Source organism: Abramis brama (genome assembly GCF_963993115.1).
Source record: "Abramis brama genome assembly, chromosome: 22".
NCBI classification, from domain to species: Eukaryota; Metazoa; Chordata; class Actinopteri; order Cypriniformes; family Leuciscidae; genus Abramis; species Abramis brama.
Window position 1 is genome coordinate 6,430,877 of NC_139984.1, and position 21,142 is coordinate 6,452,018.

Genomic DNA, 21,142 nt, shown 5'->3' on the forward strand with positions numbered 1-21,142 from the left:
TTTTTTGTCATTTTGTAAACTTGACAGCAACTCTTTTTTTGTCATTTTTAAAATTTGACACTCTTTTTTGTCATTTTTCAAACTTGACAGCAACTCTTTTTTGTAATTTTGTAAACTTGACAGCAACTCTTTTTTTGTCATTTTTAAAATTTGACACTCTTTTTTGTCATTTTTCAAACTTGACAGCAACTCTTTTTTGTAATTTTGTAAACTTGACAGCAACACTTTTTTTGTCATTTTTGAAACTTGACAGCAACACTTTTTTGTCATTTTGTAAACTTGACAGCAACTCTTTTTTTGTCATTTTTAAAATTTGACACTCTTTTTTGTCATTTTTGAAACTTGACAGCAGCTCTTTTTTGTCATTTTTAAAATTTGACAGCAACTCTTTTTTGTCATTTTTGAAACATGACAGCAACTTTTTTGTCATTTTTGAAACTTGACAGCAGCTCTTTTTTGTCATTTTTAAAATTTGACAGCAACTCTTTTTTTGTCATTTTGTAAACTTGACAGCAAATCTTTTTTGTCATTTTTAAAATTTGACAGCAACTCTTTTTTGTCATATTTGAAACTTGACAGCAACTTTTTTTTGTCATTTTGTAAACTTGACAGCAACTCTTTTTTTGTCATTTTTGAAACTTGACAGCAACACTTTTTTGTCATTTTGTAAACTTGACAGCAACTCTTTTTTTGTCATTTTTAAAATTTGACACTCTTTTTTGTCATTTTTCAAACTTGACAGCAACTCTTTTTTGTAATTTTGTAAACTTGACAGCAACACTTTTTTTGTCATTTTTGAAACTTGACAGCAACACTTTTTTGTCATTTTGTAAACTTGACAGCAACTCTTTTTTTGTCATTTTTAAAATTTGACACTCTTTTTTGTCATTTTTGAAACTTGACAGCAGCTCTTTTTTGTCATTTTTAAAATTTGACCAACTCTTTTTTGTCATTTTTGAAACATGACAGCAACTTTTTTTGTCATTTTGTAAACTTGACAGCAACTCTTTTTTGTATTTTTTCAAACTTGACAGCAACTCTTTTTTGTATTTTTTCAAACTTGACAGCAACTCTTTTTTGTCATTTTTGAAACTTGACAGCAGCTCTTTTTTGTCATTTTTAAAATTTGACAGCAACTTTTTTTTGTCATTTTGTAAACTTGACAGCAACTCTTTTTTTGTCATTTTTGAAACTTGACAGCAACACTTTTTTGTCATTTTGTAAACTTGACAGCAACTCTTTTTTTGTCATTTTTAAAATTTGACACTCTTTTTTGTCATTTTTGAAACTTGACAGCAACTCTTTTTTGTCATTTTGTAAACTTGACAGCAACTCTTTTTTTGTCATTTTTAAAATTTGACACTCTTTTTTGTCATTTTTGAAACTTGACAGCAGCTCTTTTTTGTCATTTTTAAAATTTGACAGCAACTCTTTTTTGTCATTTTTGAAACATGACAGCAACTTTTTTTTGTCATTTTGTAAACTTGACAGCAACTCTTTTTTTGTCATTTTGTAAACTTGACAGCAAATCTTTTTTGTCATTTTTAAAATTTGACAGCAACTCTTTTTTGTCATTTTTGAAACATGACAGCAACTTTTTTTTGTCATTTTGTAAACTTGACAGCAACTCTTTTTTTGTCATTTTGTAAACTTGACAGCAAATCTTTTTTGTCATTTTTAAAATTTGACAGCAACTCTTTTTTGTCATATTTGAAACTTGACAGCAGCTCTTTTTTGTCATTTTTAAAATTTGACCAAAACTCTTTTTTGTCATTTTTGAAACATGACAGCAACTTTTTTTTTTTCATTTTGTAAACTTGACAGCAACTCTTTTTTGTCATTTTTCAAACTTGACAGCAGCTCTTTTTTTTCATTTTTCAAACTTGACAGCAACTCTTTTTTGTCATTTTTGAAACTTGACAGCAGCTCTTTTTTGTCATTTTTAAAATTTGACAGCAACTCTTTTTTTGTCATTTTGTAAACTTGACAGCAAATCTTTTTTGTCATTTTTAAAATTTGACAGCAACTCTTTTTTTTGTCATATTTGAAACTTGACAGCAACTTTTTTTTGTCATTTTGTAAACTTGACAGCAACTCTTTTTTTGTCATTTTTGAAACTTGACAGCATCACTTTTTTGTCATTTTTCAAACTTGACAGCAGCTCTTTTTTTGTCATTTTTCTAACTTGACAGCATCACTTTTTTGTCATTTTTCAAACTTGACAGCAACTCTTTTTTTGTCATTTTGCAAACTTGACAGCAACTCTTTTGTCATTTTTGAAACTTGACAGCAGCTCTTTTTTGTCATTTTTAAAATTTGACAGCAACTCTTTTTTTGTCATTTTGTAAACTTGACAGCAAATCTTTTTTGTCATTTTTAAAATTTGACAGCAACTCTTTTTTGTCATATTTGAAACTTGACAGCAACTTTTTTTTGTCATTTTGTAAACTTGACAGCAACTCTTTTTTTGTCATTTTTGAAACTTGACAGCAACACTTTTTTGTCATTTTGTAAACTTGACAGGAACTCTTTTTTTGTCATTTTTAAAATTTGACACTCTTTTTTGTCATTTTTGAAACTTGACAGCAACTCTTTTTTGTCATTTTGTAAACATGACAGCAACTTTTTTTTTGTCATTTTGTAAACTTGACAGCAACTCTTTTTTGTCATTTTTGAAACTTGACAGCAGCTCTTTTTTGTCATTTTTCAAACTTGACAGCAACTCTTTTTTTGTCATTTTGTAAACTTGACAGCAACTTTTTTTTGTCATTTTTGAAACTTGACAGCAACACTTTTTTGTCATTTTTCAAACTTGACAGCAACTCTTTTTTTGTCATTTTGTAAACTTGACAGCAACTTTTTTTTGTCATTTTTGAACCTTGACAGCAACACTTTTTTGTCATTTTGTAAACTTGACAGCAACTCTTTTTTTGTCATTTTGCAAATTTGACAGCAACTCTTTCTTGCCATTTTCCAGACTTGACAACTCTTTTGAAAAAATAAATAAATTTGACCACTTCTTCTTTGTCATTTTTTAAACTGAATAAACTACACCAACTTTTTTTTGTTGTCATTTTCCAAATTTGACAGCACCTTTTTTTTGTCATTTTTCGAGAAGGTTACAGATTCTTTAAAAGATCTCTGTGTTCCACAGAAAACCACACAGGTTTGGAACATCATGAGGGTGAGAAAATTCGGACATTATTATTTGTTTTCACTTTAAACTATCCATTGAAGGTTAAATGTGCAGCCTCTGACCTCATTTCTGTCTGTTTTTTCAGGACTGGCACCATTAAACTGGTAGAGTCCCAGATTGAAGAGCCCATCACGACTGCCGTTCTGAGCCGCCAACTCAAAATATCGAATGGCTTTTCTTCTGTTCTTTACTATGGTACTGTAGTACCATCCAAGTCCATTCAGAGCTTCTACAGAACCCTGAAAAAAACACACATGGCCCATTATAGAAATCCCAACACTTCCACACACAACCACATGCGCGCTGGTTTTGTATGTGCACTCACCATGTCAGCAGCTTTCTTCAGAAGCTTGAGGCCAAGCGTTCGGTTCTTCTTCACTCCTGTGCCCTGTTCAAGCACAAACACTTGTAAGAATCCTCAGATACATACACCATTTTACATATATTTTCCTAATCTTGTGTCAGGAGTTTCTATTTTTACAAAACAAGCATGTATGTGATTTTTACAATGCAAATGCTTGAAAAGATACGGCTCAAGAGATTTCAATGTAGCCCGTGGATTACCTTCAGGATGAGAATGGCGTAGTCGTACATGGCCGTGGGATCCACCATCTGCAGGGCGCTCCTGGCGTACCACATGGCCGCTGTCCGAATGTCTTTCTCCACCCCATTACTGCCCCAAAAAAGCATCCTGGCCAAAGATTTCTACAAGAAACACCAGCCCACAACGGTTTTACAGCAGCTGAGAATCTCAAACCAAGTAACTAAAGGCCCCTCGTAAAGTCATAAAGTCCATGAAAAACTCTTATTTTATAAAAACTATGCATTTGTGTATTTATTCATTCATTCCTTAAAAACTGAACATAAATTAAAAAATAAAGTTTCTTAAAAATGCAAATATTTCGTTCTGGACCCTGGGCCAGATTCACAAAAATCTTCTTAAGAAAATCTCTTTAACATAAATGCGTAAGACAAAGCCGTTTGTAATTCTTGTTCTCAAGATATTTATCTTTAATATATTTTCTAAAGAATAATATATTTTCTAAAGAATAAAATGACAGGCTTTATCTTTAGTGATTTAAATAAAAAAGTTGTTTGGTTACCCTAACTTAAAAAAACAATCTTTTCAAGAATTCAAAATCTTCTTAAGTTGGGAAATAAGCAGAAAATGGCAGTTAAGAATAATTTAATTCTTAAGAATGTTTAGGGAATCTGGCTTAAGATCTCCGGCACATGTTCTGAATGACTAGAACTCAAGTCAATAGTTACAGGTTACACTTGAGATATACCTAAAGGCAACGAGAGATCATGTGAAACAGACAAGGAAAAAAAGTGAAGACCTGAGATTCTACATCTCCTCTGCTGGCCTGGTGCTTCAAATACTGCACAATGTCGCCCTGTTCACCTGTTTGGGTATGGAGCTCGTCGTCATTGTTTAAATGAACATGTTCTGTTGGAGTTTGCTGCAGTGAAGAAACATAAAATAGAAAAACAGACAATATCATTTCCATTCCATTCAGAAAATATTTATTTCACGTCAAACCAGTTTGTTAACATGCAAATCCACGCCCTCAAAACAATGTACAAACCACCAGTCCTATAACCTGATGACACACTATCTTCAGTGAGTATGAATGTGTCTTTGTGTTTACTCAAGTTCATAAAATTCCAATATTTCGTAAACAATCAGCTTAACAAACATCAGCAGTGTCAGTTTTCTAAATATTTGATTGTGCTCGCTGATAAACAAGAGATGCACCTGATACTAAGGCACCATTTTATTAGCAAATGAGCCTTTGCAATTTGAACTGCCTCAGGTTATGTAGAGTCTGCATGATTGGAATTAACCAGGAATTTTCATGACTGAAATAAAATCTAACTTAGTGTCTCATTTAGATAAGCATGTTTAATAAACAGAATTGATGGAATTATAAATATCTTTCTGTTAGAAATTCCATATTTGTTTTGACGTTTGTATTGCTGTATTGTATTGTATTGTATTGTATTGCTATATTTATACGGTTTTGAAAAAATATATCCATTTTTAAAGTTTTTTTTATTATTTAATTGTCAAAAGTAGTAGCTAGTAAAGATTTCTTGGGGGGTTTATCATATTTTGACAGCATGGATTAAGCTTGTCATGTAATTAAAAAATTATGTGTTAAAAAAATTACATATTTTTAAGAGACCTACTGAGCTTGACATTTTATTGAAAGCATATGCCAAACCACATAATGAGACACTGTACCTCATTACATCCCAGTCCAAACAGCAACATAGTGTCGGCCCAGATCCGGCAGATCTGATCTGGTATATGCATTGAATCCACATGTACCAGATGTGGCCCGGATCTGGGCCGACACTATGTTGCTGTCTGGGAGGACAGTTCAAAATATCAAAATTAATTTTAATTTTGGAATTGAAAAGAGGTATATGCAGGTCATCATCTGTACAAATGCATTTATCTATGCAATTAATGTTTTTGGAAAAAATATCCTATTTAATTAATTATCTTAATTTTGTTTTTTTCTCAGCAGATATTGGCATATGTGATTTTCTTGCAATTAATCTGATTAATTAATCATTAAATAATTTAATTAATTTAAAATGAGAGGACTAGTTTGAAGTAATTCTTCTGAAATATTCAAATAATTAGAGTCGATATAATAATATATAATATAACTAATGTTCTATACCTTTTGACTCAATAAGTAAATTGAGAATATGTATACATTACCAATCTCTGTATATAAATGTGTAACTCACCCAAGAGTCTTGTACTTTATTGTGGTCAGTGCTGGTCTGTTTGCCAATGTTGGCGTAGTAGCCATATGCTGTGTTCTGGTCTTTGGGGAAACCGTCAAGTCCCTCCATGTGCTTGTATCCCAAATGCATCAGAGCGAGTCGATCATCAGAGACCCCGCCTATCAAACTATAAACATGACCCTGAGAAAGAGATCACCATCAAACTTTAACACAATATTGCTGTACCAAACAAAATTCATATCTGGCGTTTCTCTTGTCGCTTTTTTATCAAATTACTACTTTAGTCAACATAAAATGAAGAACAATGGTACACTGACTGCAACAGTAGCCTAAAACAATGCCTAAAAAGCTATTTGGTTATAGGGTAACTCTCGCCAAAATTGAACCTAGGCTCTTTTTGTTAATCTACCCGAGTCAAACTTTCGTGTAAAAGCATAATTAGAATGGAAACGCCACTTTTAAGATTGACCGTATTTTCGTTTTAGGTCAAAATGCCTTTTGAATGGTCGTACAAAACCTTTCTTTTTAGCAAACTCTGTGAACACAAACAATGTAGTCAATGCTCAAGTTCATGTGTAGAGCCCCTGGTGTTTCTTCAAGCACAGTTTCATGTTGTGTCGAGCCTTCTTAGTGTTTTAAAAATAGCGATTTTGATGCTATCACTGTAGTGCCCCATTCACTCCCATTCACAAGGCATTTTGACCTAAAACGAAAATACGGTCAATCTTAAAAGTGGCGTTTTCATTCTAATTATGCTTTTACACAAAAGTTTGACTCGGGTAGATTATCAAAAAGAGCCTAGGACCAATTTTGGCGGGAGTTACCTTTTAATGGTTACCATTAGCTGATAGCCTGCTTGGCCTAGGTGATGTCAACCAAAGAGAAAGGTGTTTTAAAGCAGTTATTCATTAGTTAAGCAAGCTATTGTATTTTAATTAAAGTTCATGAAGGCAAACCGGTAAAATTACTTTTACTTTTATTTATTTTCAACAGTCCCCTTTAAACATTCTACTAACTATAGGTAACTTTGCAACTGTGTGTCAACTAACTCTCATTAAAGTATTAGTAGACTGTGCTTAATATCTGCTAACTCTTTATTTCGATTGTCCACTTTAGACATTCTACTAACTATACGTAACTGTAACTCCGTGTCAACTCTCAGTCATTAGAGTATTAGTAGACTGTCTGCTTAATATCTGCTAACACTTTATTGTGATGCTCCTCAACAGATGTTCTACTGACTATGGGTAACTTTACAGCTACGTCAACTTATTCTACTAACCCGAACATAACAGTCTACTAATACTCTAATGAGAGTCTAATAAAGTGCAACATGCAAACATTTTTGATTTGAAAAAAATGTGCACTGATGAATCATTCACTATAAGACCACAAATGTACACTATTAGAAAAAAAGGTTCAATTGGGTTCTATACAGAACCCTAGGGATCTTGAGTCAATTTTAAAGAAGTCTTTATGCCACAACGGTTCTATATAAGGAGAAATGTCTTAAATGATTGCATAATACTTGCATGTTTATTGTGTTTTTTAATTAATAAATGATGCTGCATTCACGCCATGTCGTAGTTACTGTAACGATTCTGAACTGTAAAAATCCTTTACGTGCTTGTAGAACTTGTAATTACAACGTGTAAACTCGTAATTGTCTGAGAGCTAAGACTTCTAGCATGTGGCTGCTGTACCACCTGACCACTGCAGATTTAAGATGTGTTCGACTTAAAGCGGAGCTGTGCTGACCGAACGGTGTATGACATCAAAGTACCGTGAAAAGCGTTTCGAAAGCTTTATTTACGGTAATTACATGGCGTGAACGCAGCTTTATCCCATGATGAAAACCCCTTAAAATATCTATATGAAGCACCTGACAGAACCCTTTTAAAGTTATATATACAGTATATATACAGCTTCACTATTAATAGAGAGATGCTGCCAGGTATAATTAATTCACATGCAATCGCTCTCTCACTAATGCATACATATAAATGTAATGTTTACTGAGCTGCTTTATCTATTTCTTATTTAGAACGAGCAGAAATCTGTGAGAAATATAATGACCCAAAGACAAAAGAACTGTTAAAATAAGCTGTAATGTTGGAGCAGCGCTGTGTTATATGCCATAGCTGTGCACAAGGTAACCCGCGTTCAAGTCTCAGCTCGAGGTTCAGGCTTATTTAATGACATCATCAATGACTAGTCAACATCGACTCGACTTTCATCACATAAATGTCACATTAAACATAAAAATTAGGTTGTTAAACCCCTACTTTAGGATGAATTACATTTCCATTGCGTTGCTCTTTTATAATGGGCGCTGAATGCTCAGGTGTTCTTTAAGACAAGTCATTTCACTCGGCGGCCATCTTTGAAACGCCTCTCGGGCAGCAAGTGCAGCTCCTGTCTCTTTGAATGGGGAAACATCAAATTCTCCAAAACTGTTCGCCAAGTTTAATTTGAATTAAATTTCATACTTGAAATAACCAACGAAATCTGACAACAACTGTCTCATAAATTTTGTTTCTAAACGCACGAATCATGACAGAAAACAGCATTTTTCAGGCTGGATCAAGCTAATGCGCAGTGGAAGCGCGTCTGACTGTTTCTATGGGAACCGGAGCTTCTAACGGCTGCAGTGATGCGATGACTTTACCAATCGCCGATTGGCTCTTATTTAGAAGGCGGGACTTATTCCGCCATATTGAGCGTTGCACTTTTCCCCATTCAAAACAATACGAGTGACATGTCTTGTGTAATTCATTAGTCTTTGTTCTCATCCTCACCTGCTCCAGGTCCACAGGGACGCCCAGGCCAGCCAGGTGAAGGGTCGCGAGCAGGAGAGAGGAGTGCTGGTGACCCCAGCAGAGAGACACCTGAAGCTGCTCAATGAGATCCAGGCTGCCGTTAGATTCCTCGGCTTTACTTATTGTCTTTACCACATCCTGGAAAATCACTCGGCTTAGATGTTGCAAATGTCCACCACTGCTCTCCAGACCTGAGGAACAGACGAAGAGACTCTCTACCAAGAGCCATCGGTAGTTCACATTACAACGTACAGTGTTAACCCCACCCACCTGTTATGAAGTCCTGGTGTTCTTCTAGAAGCCTCAGGGTGATGCTGAATCTTCTTTGCTGGTCCCACGACCAAGTTTGTGTGCATTCCCTACGACCAAACTTCCTCTCGAGGTTTCCATAATAAGACTCACAAACATCTGATAACCAAAAGCACAAAGTCTTTAGAAACAGTTCACACAAAAAGAAAACTACTCATCTGCTGTCCACTGTTCATTCACACTGGTGTTCAGTGCTTTTAAAGTGAGCATGAAACAGAAATCGAGTCTTTTCTTTCCTATTGTGACGTATATCCGAGTGAAACGGCTTCAGGAACAAGAACAAATGTAGGGCGGGGCTTGATTTTGTCTGTGGGGAATTGATTGGATGGTTGTGGTTTGCTATTGGTGGATCTTATGTGAGTGACAGGTTATAGTCCCGCCCTCATCATCAGAGAAGAAAAGTCGCTGCAAGAGGGAGGGGAAGTTATTTAGAATAAATCTAAATAATATAAAAAATAAATGTGTGAATAAAGCATTGTTTCCATCTTGTGTGTTCAAGAGAACAATTGTAACTTCCTGGGAAACTGGTGCAAATTATCAATAATAAAAATGGAACTGGCTGCAACTGGGAAAGCCCCTGTAGCTCTTTTTCCCTGCATAAAATATGTAGACGAAACACAATAACAGTTTTAAGTAAAAAGACATGTTTTCTTGCACTTGGGATGTTTGGGAATGCAATCGTTTGAGGTAATTCATTCTGAAAGGTAATTATACCAAATCATTTTGATGACAAACTTTGGCTCAGGCATTTAAGAATGACTAAAACGAAATTTGAGATGGTGTGCAATGAAACTGGTCCGCTAGTTAGTCCAGTTATCCAATCATATGATCTGTTGAGTCACATGATTTTTTTCATCTAGGTATTTATTCAGTAAATGTGTTTCCATCATAGTTCATGCGCATGTCTTCTAATTGGATAAAAAAATATATCTGTTTTTTATATGCATTTTAAGACTTCATACACATTTTGGCGTTTCCATCCAGCAATATTTTATGTGTAAAATGCGCATAAAAATATGTGGATGGAAACATAGCTAATGTCTCAAACTGTGCTCAGATTTGCCAAGATAGCAAAGTCTGTGATTAAATGTCAGAGATTTCAGTATGATCTCAAACATTTCTCATCAAATTCAAAGTCTATTTGATCTATCCTGTTCTCATCCATTTGAACTGACCCGTAGAGACATCTCGGTTCTGTCTCAATGCCTCCAGATATTGCTCAGTAACCTGTTGCATTTCCTCACAGTGTCTGTGAAATCTGTCCAGCTCTTTTAGCGTCCGAACAGGGGAGAGGGGGTTTTTCACCTTGAATAGAAATACAAGATATTACGGCATAAGAATGTCTGAATGCATTCTGGATCATGTGATTAATATTGACATAATAAATTGGTTTTGTTTTACGCATTTATCCGTTGATAAGAGAGTTGGACTCACCTTTTCTGAGCCTAAACGATAGTATCTGATTGGTCCAAAATAGCCATGAAACCCCTTCATGTAGTTGCAGCCACCAATCACAAAATATCCTGATGTGTCATTAAATTTAATTGGCTGACGAAAACTGAAAAAAAAAAAAAAAATGAAAAAAGAATTACTGTGGTTTACCAGACATGAACTACACTATAAAAATGGCTGTAAAAAACTATATATATATATATATATATATATAAAAACAGTATTAAAAAAAATAATAATAATAAATTTAGTTATTATTATTACTAATTATTTAATATTGTATGGAAATAAATTTGCTTAATATTAATAAATTAAATTATTCCTAAATTATTCATAATAATATTAATATTTCATGCAATTTCTTCTTGGCTACATTACTATTATTTTATATATGTTTTACTATTGAGAAAAAAAAATCTTTCAAAAATTGCTTACTGTTCCTAACCTTTGATGGCAATAATAATAAACATTATATATATTTTACAGTGCAGATGAGACGTTATGACTTACTCAAAAAAATGAGTGCTCTCCAACGTCTGTCCTGCAGGTAAGACCTTGGTGACAGTGAGTTTTGCCTGACATATGAAAAAACATCCAAGAGTTCACTTTCTAATACAGTCACACCTGAATGATGGTTCATCAGAAGTACAGTGGAATATGACTGCATGTGAATATGGTTGATGTACCTCTGACACCTGAAAGAAGAAGTCCAGACGGATCCAGGTGTGAAGAGGTAACGCTGTGTGTGCTGTAAACGCCTGCTCTTCTTCATCCACCATTTGCACCTGCAGCACTATATTGCCTGAGGATCAAGACATACTGGCACATCACATTTAACGTGTACATGTAAATATGATAAGTTCAATAAATAACAGCTTAAATTTCAGTCTTTTTCTCATGCACAGTTATTGTATGACTTGATGAAGGTTTTATGAGGGTTTATTTAGTTTTTAGTTTTAGTTTTTTCAGGCTTACCTGCGTCAGACAGCATGATGAGCGGACTTCCATACTTCCTGAGTTCATTGACATGTTTGACTATCCCACACACCGACTGGCCGCACCAGCTCAGCAAGTAGAGCCACAATGACAGAGCAGCACTGCAGAGAGGAGATGATGCAAGTTTCAAAAGTACAGTACCAACACCCAACACAAATTTCAAAACATGTCAAGCATTACAAGATTATCATAAGCATATCAACAGTTGAGCAAGCACACCTGCTTACACAATGAGCACAATTAATGTTAGATATGCAAACAATTCAACTTGAATTTTACATTTTCTGAGGAAACAAAACTGGCCCATCATTGCAAATCCAATATCAAGGTATTCAGAGTGGTTTCTAGGGCGTTGCTAGGCATTGTGGTTGATAGTGTGTTGCCAGGTTGTTGTTAAGGTGCTCTGGGTGGTTTTTAGAACATTGTTGGGGTGTTGCTAATGTGTTCTGAGTGATAACTGGGGTGTTGCTAAGTGGTTGCTACGGTGTTCTTAGTGCTTTCCAGGGCGTTGCTAGGTTGTTGGTAGAATATTCTGGGTGATGCCAGGTTGTTACTAAGGTCCTCCAAGTCGTTTGAAATTGCTAGGGTGTTGCTAAAGTATTCTGAGTGGTGACTAGGGTGTTGCTAGGCTGTTCTGGGTGGTCTCTAGGCCATGGCTAGGGTGTTTGCTAAGGTGTTATGAGTAGTGGCTATGGTGTTGCTATAGACAGCGTACGCAAAGACATTTCTAGGGTGTTGCTAAAGTATTCTAAGTGGTGACTAGGGTGTTGCTAGGCTGTTCTGGGTGGTCTCTAGGCCATGGCTAGGGTGTTTGCTAAGGTGTTATGAGTAGTGGCTATGGTGTTGCTATAGACAGTGTACACAAATACATTTCTAGGGTGTTGCTAAGGTATTCTAAGTGGTGACTAGGGTGTTGCTAGGCTGTCCTGGGTGGTCTCTAGGCCATTGCTAGGGTGTTTGCTAAGGTGTTATGAGTAGTGGCTACAGTATTGCTATAGACAGTGTATGCAAAGACATTTCAAGGGTATTGCTAAGATACTCTAAGTGTTGACCAGGGTGTTACTAGGCTGTTCTGGGTAGTCTCAATACCATTGCTATGGTGTTTGCTAGTGGCTATGGTGTTGCTATAGACAGTGTACCCAAAAGCATTTCTAGGGTGTTGCTAAGTTGTTCTGAGTAAATGCAAGGGCTTTGGTAGAGCTTTCAGGGTGGTTGCTAGGCTGTTGCTAGGCTCTATTTAAAAAATAATAATTTCTGACTGTATGATTAAACAGATTTAAAACTCACGGCAACATTTGAGGAGGGACCACAGCTGTATCTAATGACCAAAATATCACAGCGACTTAAGCCACCTAGTCCTCAACTAAACTCTGCAGGACAGGACCTCAAGGGCCAGAGTTGAGAAACCCTGCACTAGAAACACCCTATTAACCACCTATTCCACCATGTTTATGGGCTTTATATGTACATAACGCATGTCTTTGTTTTTGTTATCAAGAAGCAGTGAGAAATTTGAAGAAGCCTCATAAAAGCAAGTCTGACCTTGGCTGTTTGAGAGCGAGGGTGCGTCTCCTTTCTAGATCTCTGTTTTTGAAGGGGGAGAACGTGTGTATCACCCCAAACCTCTCACCGGTACTCGCAAATGGAAAAGAAAGTATATCCACAGTCTCTGGAAAGGCATGAATGAATGAATAAGTGATGCAACAGAACTTAGAAGTATAATCTGCCTTCTATGCGCCTGGTAAATCATGACAGTACAGTATCTTCAAACAACCTAAACTAGTTCTCTCATTATTTTTCTCACCATCATGTCATTCTTTTTTCTTTCAGTGGAACACAAGTGACATAATGACAGTTCAGAGTGACAAAGTGGTCTTTCAAACTCTATAAAAAAGTCCATGTTCAGACTTGTGTGGGGAACAGGCCAAATTTAATTTGTTGATTTGAAATCTAGGTCTCCATCTTATTTATTCAAACTAGCATAGTGTGAAATCTAGAACCAATGGTGAAATCTAGTGTGATATTTTGGAATCGTATATGAGCGTTAATACAATTTGCTAAAACTTTAGAATACTGTTCCATCATTAATGAATAACTACTCAGGAACAAATGAGTAACACACTATTAACACTCTAGTAACTACTATTAAGAAACTCTGATTAACGAATTAGTAAGTAATTGTGTTCAGTCAAATGAAGTAGTTCACTATTAGCTAATCAATAACTACTCATTTTTCATACCTCACTGAGGACTATAAGAACTACTTCATACAGGTTCATAATTAATGAGAGTAATGCACAATGTATAATTAATTCTGAAGATCATGGTATCCCACTAGTAATGACTCAAGTATTACCAAATCCTTCATAACTAATTACTAGTTATTTGGAAGAGTATTCTAGAGTGAAAAGCATGATAACTCCCTAATATTAACTGATGTCACTGTAAGCCTTTGATGTTTTGTAAGGTTTTTTTGGAATGACTCAAGTTTTACAACTTCATTCTAAAGGAATTACCAAAATTCCATTGTTATCAAATATATCAGAAGGAATTACTATCCAAACCTTTACAGAAATGTGACTCACAAAACCAGTCACGTCGCACGGGTATATTTGTGGCAATAGCCAACAATACATTTTTCTTTTATGCCAAAAATCATTAGGATATTAAGTAAAGGTCATGTTCCATGAAGATATTTTGTAAATTTCCTACCGTAAATATATAAAACATTTATTTTTGTGAGTGAATGCAGCATAATTGCCAACATAAATGGCCCACTTTAAAGGCAATTTTCTCAATGTTTAGATTTTTTTTACACCCTCAGATTCCAGATTTACAAATAGTTGAATCTCGGCCAAATATTGTCCTATCATAACAAACCATAAGTCAATGCAAAGATTATGTATGAATCTGAATTTCATAAAACGTACCCATGTGACTGGTTTTGTCGTCCAGGGTCACAAATCTCAATAGTGTACAATGAATTCAGTCATTACTAGATAGTTATCATGCTTTTCACTTTAGAATACTGATCCAAATAATGATTTGGTAATACTTGAGTAATTACTAGTAGGTTTCTATGATCTTCACTTCAGAATTAATTATACATTTTGCACTAGTCGCATTAATTATGAACCTGAATATAGTAGTTCTTAGTTATCTGGGAAGTATGAAAAAATAGTAGTTACTGATTAGCTACTAGTGAACTACCACATTCAACTGAGCATGATTACCTACTAACTCGTTAATCAGAGTTTCATAACAGCTATTAGAATGTTAGTGCGTTACTAATTTTTTCCAGTGTAGTTATTCATTAATGACAGAACATTATTCTCAAGTGTTAGCATAATGACTTTTTGTGTTCCATGAGGAAAATGGGTTTGGAATAACATGAGGGTATGGGTAAATCAATACATTATTTATTAACGTTTCTTTAAAATTTTTCCAGGCATTCTGAGTGGTCAGCCTGATTGGTTCCCACCTGACTCATGTGGACATTTTCTCACAGTATCTTTGGTCAGCTGCCACATCAGCCACGCACCCCATGACACCGACCCTGTCTGTGGATATGCTAGACGTTGAGATGTTGGTAGTGTCCTCACAAATGTAGATGTTCTCACAAGGGACCGGTCATATGCTTCAGCATGGTTTCCACCCAGTTTCTCTTGGTCCAGATGAAGCATCCAGGCCCTCAGCACCACATCACTGACAGAAACGTCTCTCCGGTACAGCACAGCCGGAGGAAACACCAGGGGAACCTTTCTGGACCGGGGCTTTCCAAACCTCTTATGGTTAGTCCAGGACCTTCTGTAAACGATCACTTCTGTCCTTGTTGGGGTGGAAATAACAATTTCGACAGCGATTCTGCAGGCAGCAGAGCAGTTATACTGGACCTGTACACTGCATTTGTCCATCACTGTGTCAGGAACTTGTCCAAACTGCACAAAGTCTCCACGACGAGTCCTATCAGTGTCAGGAGACCCACACCAAACCTTCAGAGAGACAGATTGACCCACACTTCACGTCTCCAGTATGAAAAATTAGATGCTTATCAAACTTTTTTTTTTTTTTTTTTGCTGTATTTTGTATGGAATAACAATCCAGATCACATATTTGACACTCGGCTGAAATGTCAGGATCATATTACACTCCCAAACAAACAACTGAATAAATTTGCATAAAGAAAATGCTTATTTTGGGATCCTTTCTTTCTTTCTTTTGGCATTGTGATATTTTATTTGTATTTATGTAATTAAGCAAACAATGTCCACTCTTAAAAATAAAGATTCCAAAAGGGGATTTTTCTCAGCAAATGCCATATAATAACCATTTTTGGTTCCCCAGAGAACTTTCAGTCAACAGTTCTTACAGTTCTTGACCAGCTCATGTTTTTACTTATAGTGTGAGGAACATTATAATAATCTAAAGCATCTTTTCCACTATAAAGAACCTTTTGTGGAATGGAAAGGTTAATTGGACGATGCCATCTATGCCAATAAACAAGCTTTGTTTACTTAGGAAAATCATCCATTTTGTTTTTTGTTGTTGTTGTTATTTTGTTATCTTTTGTAGCATTATAGAGATTTCCCCACAGTACTGATGAATGGGAAGATGTGCTTAATGTCACAGTAAAAAAATCATAGTAAGTAACAGGTGTCATTATCTTTAAGCAAAATAATTGTTTGTCTTTGTACTGGATTACAAGATGAGTAACATCTCATATCATGTACAATAGTATTTACACTCCAAGTAACTTCAGATAATAATATAAAACTACCATGGTAGTCTACATATTGTTATGGTGCCACCACGTTAAAATATGGTAAGAACATGGTACTTTATGTAGCTTTACATGCAAATACAAATAAATCACTTATTTCTTTAGATACAAAGCAGAAAAGTAAATGATTCGTGATTTTAAAGGGAAAGATGTTTAAAGACGAAAATGAAACTCGAGCAACTATGAAAGTTGCATAGAGGTGAAAATAAAGTTGAACGTCTTACCGGTGAGAGCAGAAGAGCTGTGCAGATGAAACTCAACACAACTCTCATCTTCACTGTAGACAATGAACGCGACGCGCGAGGTGTCGAAGCGATCAAACGCAACATTCACAGGTGAGTGTGACTCGAAAACATTAGTTGTTCACGGCCACGATATGTTTCACTGCGTAACGCGCTCTTCCGTGTGTGAGCATGACAGTTTGTTGTGTGTCACTGTATACGCCCGGCCACACACACTCTCATAATGCGTGGACGCGCCTCATCTGCACTGCCAGCGACGCGACGCGACGTGACGGAACGCTACAGTTCAAAACGCCAAGTCCTTGATTTTACTTTCATAAGTAAAAGGTAAACCTTATCACCATGAAAGTGTTGTTCGTCCATATCCCAGGAGGTCAAACTAAATGCTATACTATTCTCTTTTCATTTTCTATAAAGATCTCTGAAAAAAAAAGTGAACATAAAGGTCAAACTTTAGATTATGGTACAGTTCTCACTATTAAAGAGATCACCCAAAAATTAAAATTATGCCATAATGGACTCACCCTCAAGTAGGCTATGACTTTCTTCTTTCAGACAAACACAATCAGAGTTATATTAAAACATATCTTGGCTCTTCCAAGCTTTATAATGGAAGTGAATAGAGCAAAGATGAAAACAAAAAAACAAACAAAAAAAACATTATCCATACGCTCCAGGGGTTAATATAGGCCTTCTGAAGTGAAGCCATGCGTTTTTGTGAGAAAAATTTCCATATATATATATATATATATATATATATATATATATATATAATAAATATATTATTTTCATACATTAATTTCTTATTCAAACAAAATCATGTCATCCAGCCATCTCCTCCGGAGATCCCTTCCTCTTTCATTCTCATCCTTTTCACCAAAGGTGTGTTTTAGGTGGACAGATCAATACATAGCCTACAAAGAGCTTTTTTAAAAAATGTAGGATGTTGGAAAATAACAATGTCTTATCTGTTAACCAAATGCTTTTTAATCTTCGCTTTAGCTTGAATGCAAATGAACAAGACATGACGTGTGTGTTCAAGTAAGCCAGATATGCGCAGACTCTGCACAATCCACTGTATTTAATATAATATGATGACTCACAAGTTGAGTATTTGTGCTAAATCTGTGCAGATTTGCCTTAACTTCTCCAGCAAAGTGAGTAAACAATTAGAAACCCGCCAAATTGGCTAGTGATTTGACAGCGTTGCCCGCCACAGTAAATTTTAAATTTAAATGCAGGTGTTAATTTCAAACCCTGTTTATAAACTATAATCACTGGCTTCCGGTAACAGCCGTACGCCAGTCTGGTTCTGGCGCAAGAGTGACCTCTGACCCGACGCATGACGTAGGATGTAGCGTAAGCTTAAGTGAAGTAGACACCTCCTTTCAGTTAGCCTATATAAAGTTATAACTATTGATATTTTTCTTACAAAAATGCATCGCTTCGCTTCAGAAGGCCTTTATTAACCCCATGGAGTCGTACTGATTACTTTTTATGAAGGATGAATGCACTTTTTTGAGTTTCTAAAACTCAGTTAAACTTCACTCCAATTATAAAGCGTGGAAGAGCAAGGATATTTCTTAAATATAACTCTGATTGTGTTTGGCTGAAAGAAGAAAGTCATATACATGGATGGCTTGAGCGTGAGTAAATTATGGGATATTTTGGGGTAAACTAACCCTTGAACTAACTATTAACTACGATTTTGCCTCAATAAACTCCTAATTACTGCTTATTAATAGTTAGTAAGGTAGGCTAGTTGTTAAGTTTAGGTATTGGGTGGATTAAGGGATGTAGAATATGATCATGCAGAATAAGGAATTCATATAATAAACAGCCAATATCCTAGTAATATGCATGCTAATAATCAACTAGTGAGAATTAAACTAAATTAAATAAAGAACATTTATAATCCACAAATGTCCTGTTTCCAAAGTACACAGCAGCACAAAACTAACATGCTTTGAAAATGAAATTTCATGGTGTGTATCGTCAAGCTTGGGTTGAAAGGCTTACTTTGGCATTTTCATGCGTTTCTGGTCGAGTCAATCACGGAACGGCGCTTATATAAGGATCCTCTGAACTTTTACTGATGTACTGAGGCACCAGTTGTTTAAGACTGATCTTTGAACGCAGACATTAAATGGACTGAGAGTTGGATAATTTATGCTGGACCTGGCACTCATTGCTTTTGCTTTTCCATATGAGCAAATTCTGGATATGAATTGAGTCGAGCAGCGGTCTAGGGAAGTGGCCGGGCATGTTTCAACAGCCTATCATCACCAAAAGAAGATATAAACACCAAAAATGTTGAGGGGAATCCAATGCTGAGGTAAACCAGGACTTCTTTACCAACAAACAGACTAAAATGACCTACCTGTGGGAACGATATAGCCTAATACAAATGAGAAGACAATATTGATGGAATAACAAACACAAAAATCCAGTTAAAGTGCCTGAAAAACTTCACAGCCCATATATGACATGTTTTTGCAGTTTATGTCATACAGTGTAATAATTGACAGAGTTACAATTTATTGTTTACCTACACAATAGTTTATGGCTTTGCAAGATGTATGCGGCTTGCAGAACCCCCCTCTGTTCCCTGAATGGAGCGCTCCACTCTCACAGTCCTTTATGCCGGAGGAGTCCACTCATCTGTTCGGAGGGGGTGTTCAGCACGGAGACGCTTTCTCTACACGGCTGCCTGGGAGGGGCGCTTTGAGTCCTTTGGAATTTTACATGCCGATATCTGAATACCTCACACAGAGCCCGATAAACTTTGGTCAATTTAGCCTCAGTTCAGCGCCGAAAAACCTTATGAATAATAATATAGACCTTATCCACCCCTCATTGCCGTGCATCTCTCTTCCATCACCCACACCCTGCTCCATCTCTCCCTCCGTTCCTCTACCGTTCACTCTCTCTCACGGTACCACAACTCTCGGCTTCGCGTTTCAGGGAGGTGTCATCGCGGCAGCTGACACGCGCTCCAGCTGCTCGGGAAAGGTGGCCTGTCCCAATGCGCCGAAGGTCCTGCCCATCCACTCTCACCTGGTCGGCACCACCTCCGGGACATCGGCGGATTGCGCGCTTTGGAAGCGTATCTTGTCTCGAGAGCTCAGGCTGTACCAGCTTCGACACCGCCGCAGGCTGTCAACAGGGGGCGCCGCAAAACTGCTGTCCCACATGCTGCATCCTTTCAAAGGCACCGAGCTGTGCGTCGCAGCCACCCTGTGCGGATGGGATGGGGGTGGCGAAAAAGATGAGAATTATGCAAAAAATATCCCAATCACTCCAATAACAGAAAGAGATTCAAGTAGCCAATCAGCTGCGGTTTGTAAATCTAAATCTCAACAGGTGGTCACAACTCGTTCGGGGATATGTGGCCCTCGGGTTGTGTATGTGTGCAGTGACGGGCTGCGCCTGCAGGGGGAGCTGTTCTCTGTGGGATCGGGCTCTCCGTACGCGTACTCGATCCTGGACAGCGGCGTGCACTGGGGCATGAGCGCGCAGGAGGCCGCGTGTGTCGCGCGCGAGGCCGTGTACAGAGCCACGCACAGAGACGCGTACTCGGGCAATAATGTGGATCTCTACCATGTGACCGCAGAAGGGTGGAGGCGGAGAGAGAGGGAGAACCTCAAAGAGGAGTATTACAGAGAGAAAGAGAGGGAGAGAAAGAGGGTGGCGGCGAGGAAAACTGAAAAGAAAAGAGTTTGAGGAGAAACATGAGGCAGATTTTTTGAAAACATTGATTTTGAAAGGTATTTATCAATGATTTTTTTTAAAGCAAAGCAAAAAATAAAAATATGCAGACAAACATGTGTTGATAATTCATTGTAGATTGTTTTACACTGTGAATGAGCTTTCTTCAGCCAAAACTGAATAGTGTTGTTGTATCAAAACTGTATGATTTGTCTTGTTCTGAGGAACACATCACACAAGGAGATGTTTAGACGTCTGCATGAGTTGAATTAAATATTTTTTTTGATACTTTGAACTTTTATAATTTTGCTGAATGTCAAAAGCTCCATCAGCCCTCTTTCTTTGATTGTATCTTGGGCCTTAGGATAAAAATATCCTTTTGTGTTTAAAAAAAAGAGGGAAAAATTAACCTATGGGTTTAGAATAATATAAATGATTACTCTGATTTTTTCATTGATTTTTTTGTTAATTTTTAAGTGAACAAACTGTGTTTGAGCAACCCACTTTTTTTGACCACTTCTAATTCAATGACTGATGAAGATTATAAAGTTAATGAAGGCTATAAACTTTTTACTTGCCCTGCCAAATTGTGGTGCCACCACAAAAAAAGTAATAAATAAATAATTTTTTTATTATTTTTTTTACCCATGCATGTTACCTTGCTTGTATTCTAATAAATAAGGTTGCTATGACACCAACATTTTACATACAAGTGAAAATGTATAATTCCATAATTGATACCACAGCAAAAACAACTATACTAGCCTAACTAATATAATTTCAAACATTATTAAATAAAAAAGTAATTAACAAGATAAAAAATCAAATAAACAAATGAAAAGCAATAGCACAAATACACATAATGGAACACATG

At 36.3% G+C, this 21,142-nt stretch overlaps 2 protein-coding genes across 2 annotated transcripts in view; one reads left to right on the forward strand and one right to left on the reverse strand.

Moving 5' to 3' along the window:
* LOC311072847 (protein sel-1 homolog 3) overlaps positions 1–16,751 on the reverse strand; it is a 29,045-nt gene extending 12,294 nt beyond the window's left edge. The window contains exons 1-15 of the mRNA XM_084098149.1: positions 16,543–16,751; positions 15,020–15,530; positions 13,081–13,207; positions 11,518–11,639; positions 11,229–11,344; positions 11,053–11,117; positions 10,525–10,648; positions 10,266–10,395; positions 9,052–9,189; positions 8,761–8,972; positions 5,963–6,142; positions 4,537–4,659; positions 3,761–3,901; positions 3,522–3,584; positions 3,259–3,435 (exon numbers count right to left, since the gene is read on the reverse strand). Coding sequence (XP_083954275.1) covers positions 3,259–3,435; positions 3,522–3,584; positions 3,761–3,901; positions 4,537–4,659; positions 5,963–6,142; positions 8,761–8,972; positions 9,052–9,189; positions 10,266–10,395; positions 10,525–10,648; positions 11,053–11,117; positions 11,229–11,344; positions 11,518–11,639; positions 13,081–13,207; positions 15,020–15,530; positions 16,543–16,647 — 2,334 coding nt within the window. The 5' untranslated portion in view covers positions 16,648–16,751. The remainder of the gene's footprint in view (positions 1–3,258; positions 3,436–3,521; positions 3,585–3,760; positions 3,902–4,536; positions 4,660–5,962; positions 6,143–8,760; positions 8,973–9,051; positions 9,190–10,265; positions 10,396–10,524; positions 10,649–11,052; positions 11,118–11,228; positions 11,345–11,517; positions 11,640–13,080; positions 13,208–15,019; positions 15,531–16,542) is intronic.
* A 1,859-nt stretch (positions 16,752–18,610) lies between these two features.
* On the forward strand, positions 18,611–20,381 carry psmb11b (proteasome 20S subunit beta 11b). The gene has a single exon (XM_084099689.1). It carries the CDS (start codon positions 19,123–19,125, stop codon positions 20,281–20,283), a length of 1,161 nt encoding a protein of 386 aa, XP_083955815.1. The 5' UTR covers positions 18,611–19,122; the 3' UTR covers positions 20,284–20,381.
* Positions 20,382–21,142: the final 761 nt, after the last annotated feature.

Excerpts from the sequence above, each read along its gene's own strand:
- psmb11b (XM_084099689.1), top strand. The coding sequence starts at position 19,123 with ATGGCTTTGCAAGATGTATGCGGCTTGCAGAACCCCCCTCTGTTCCCT.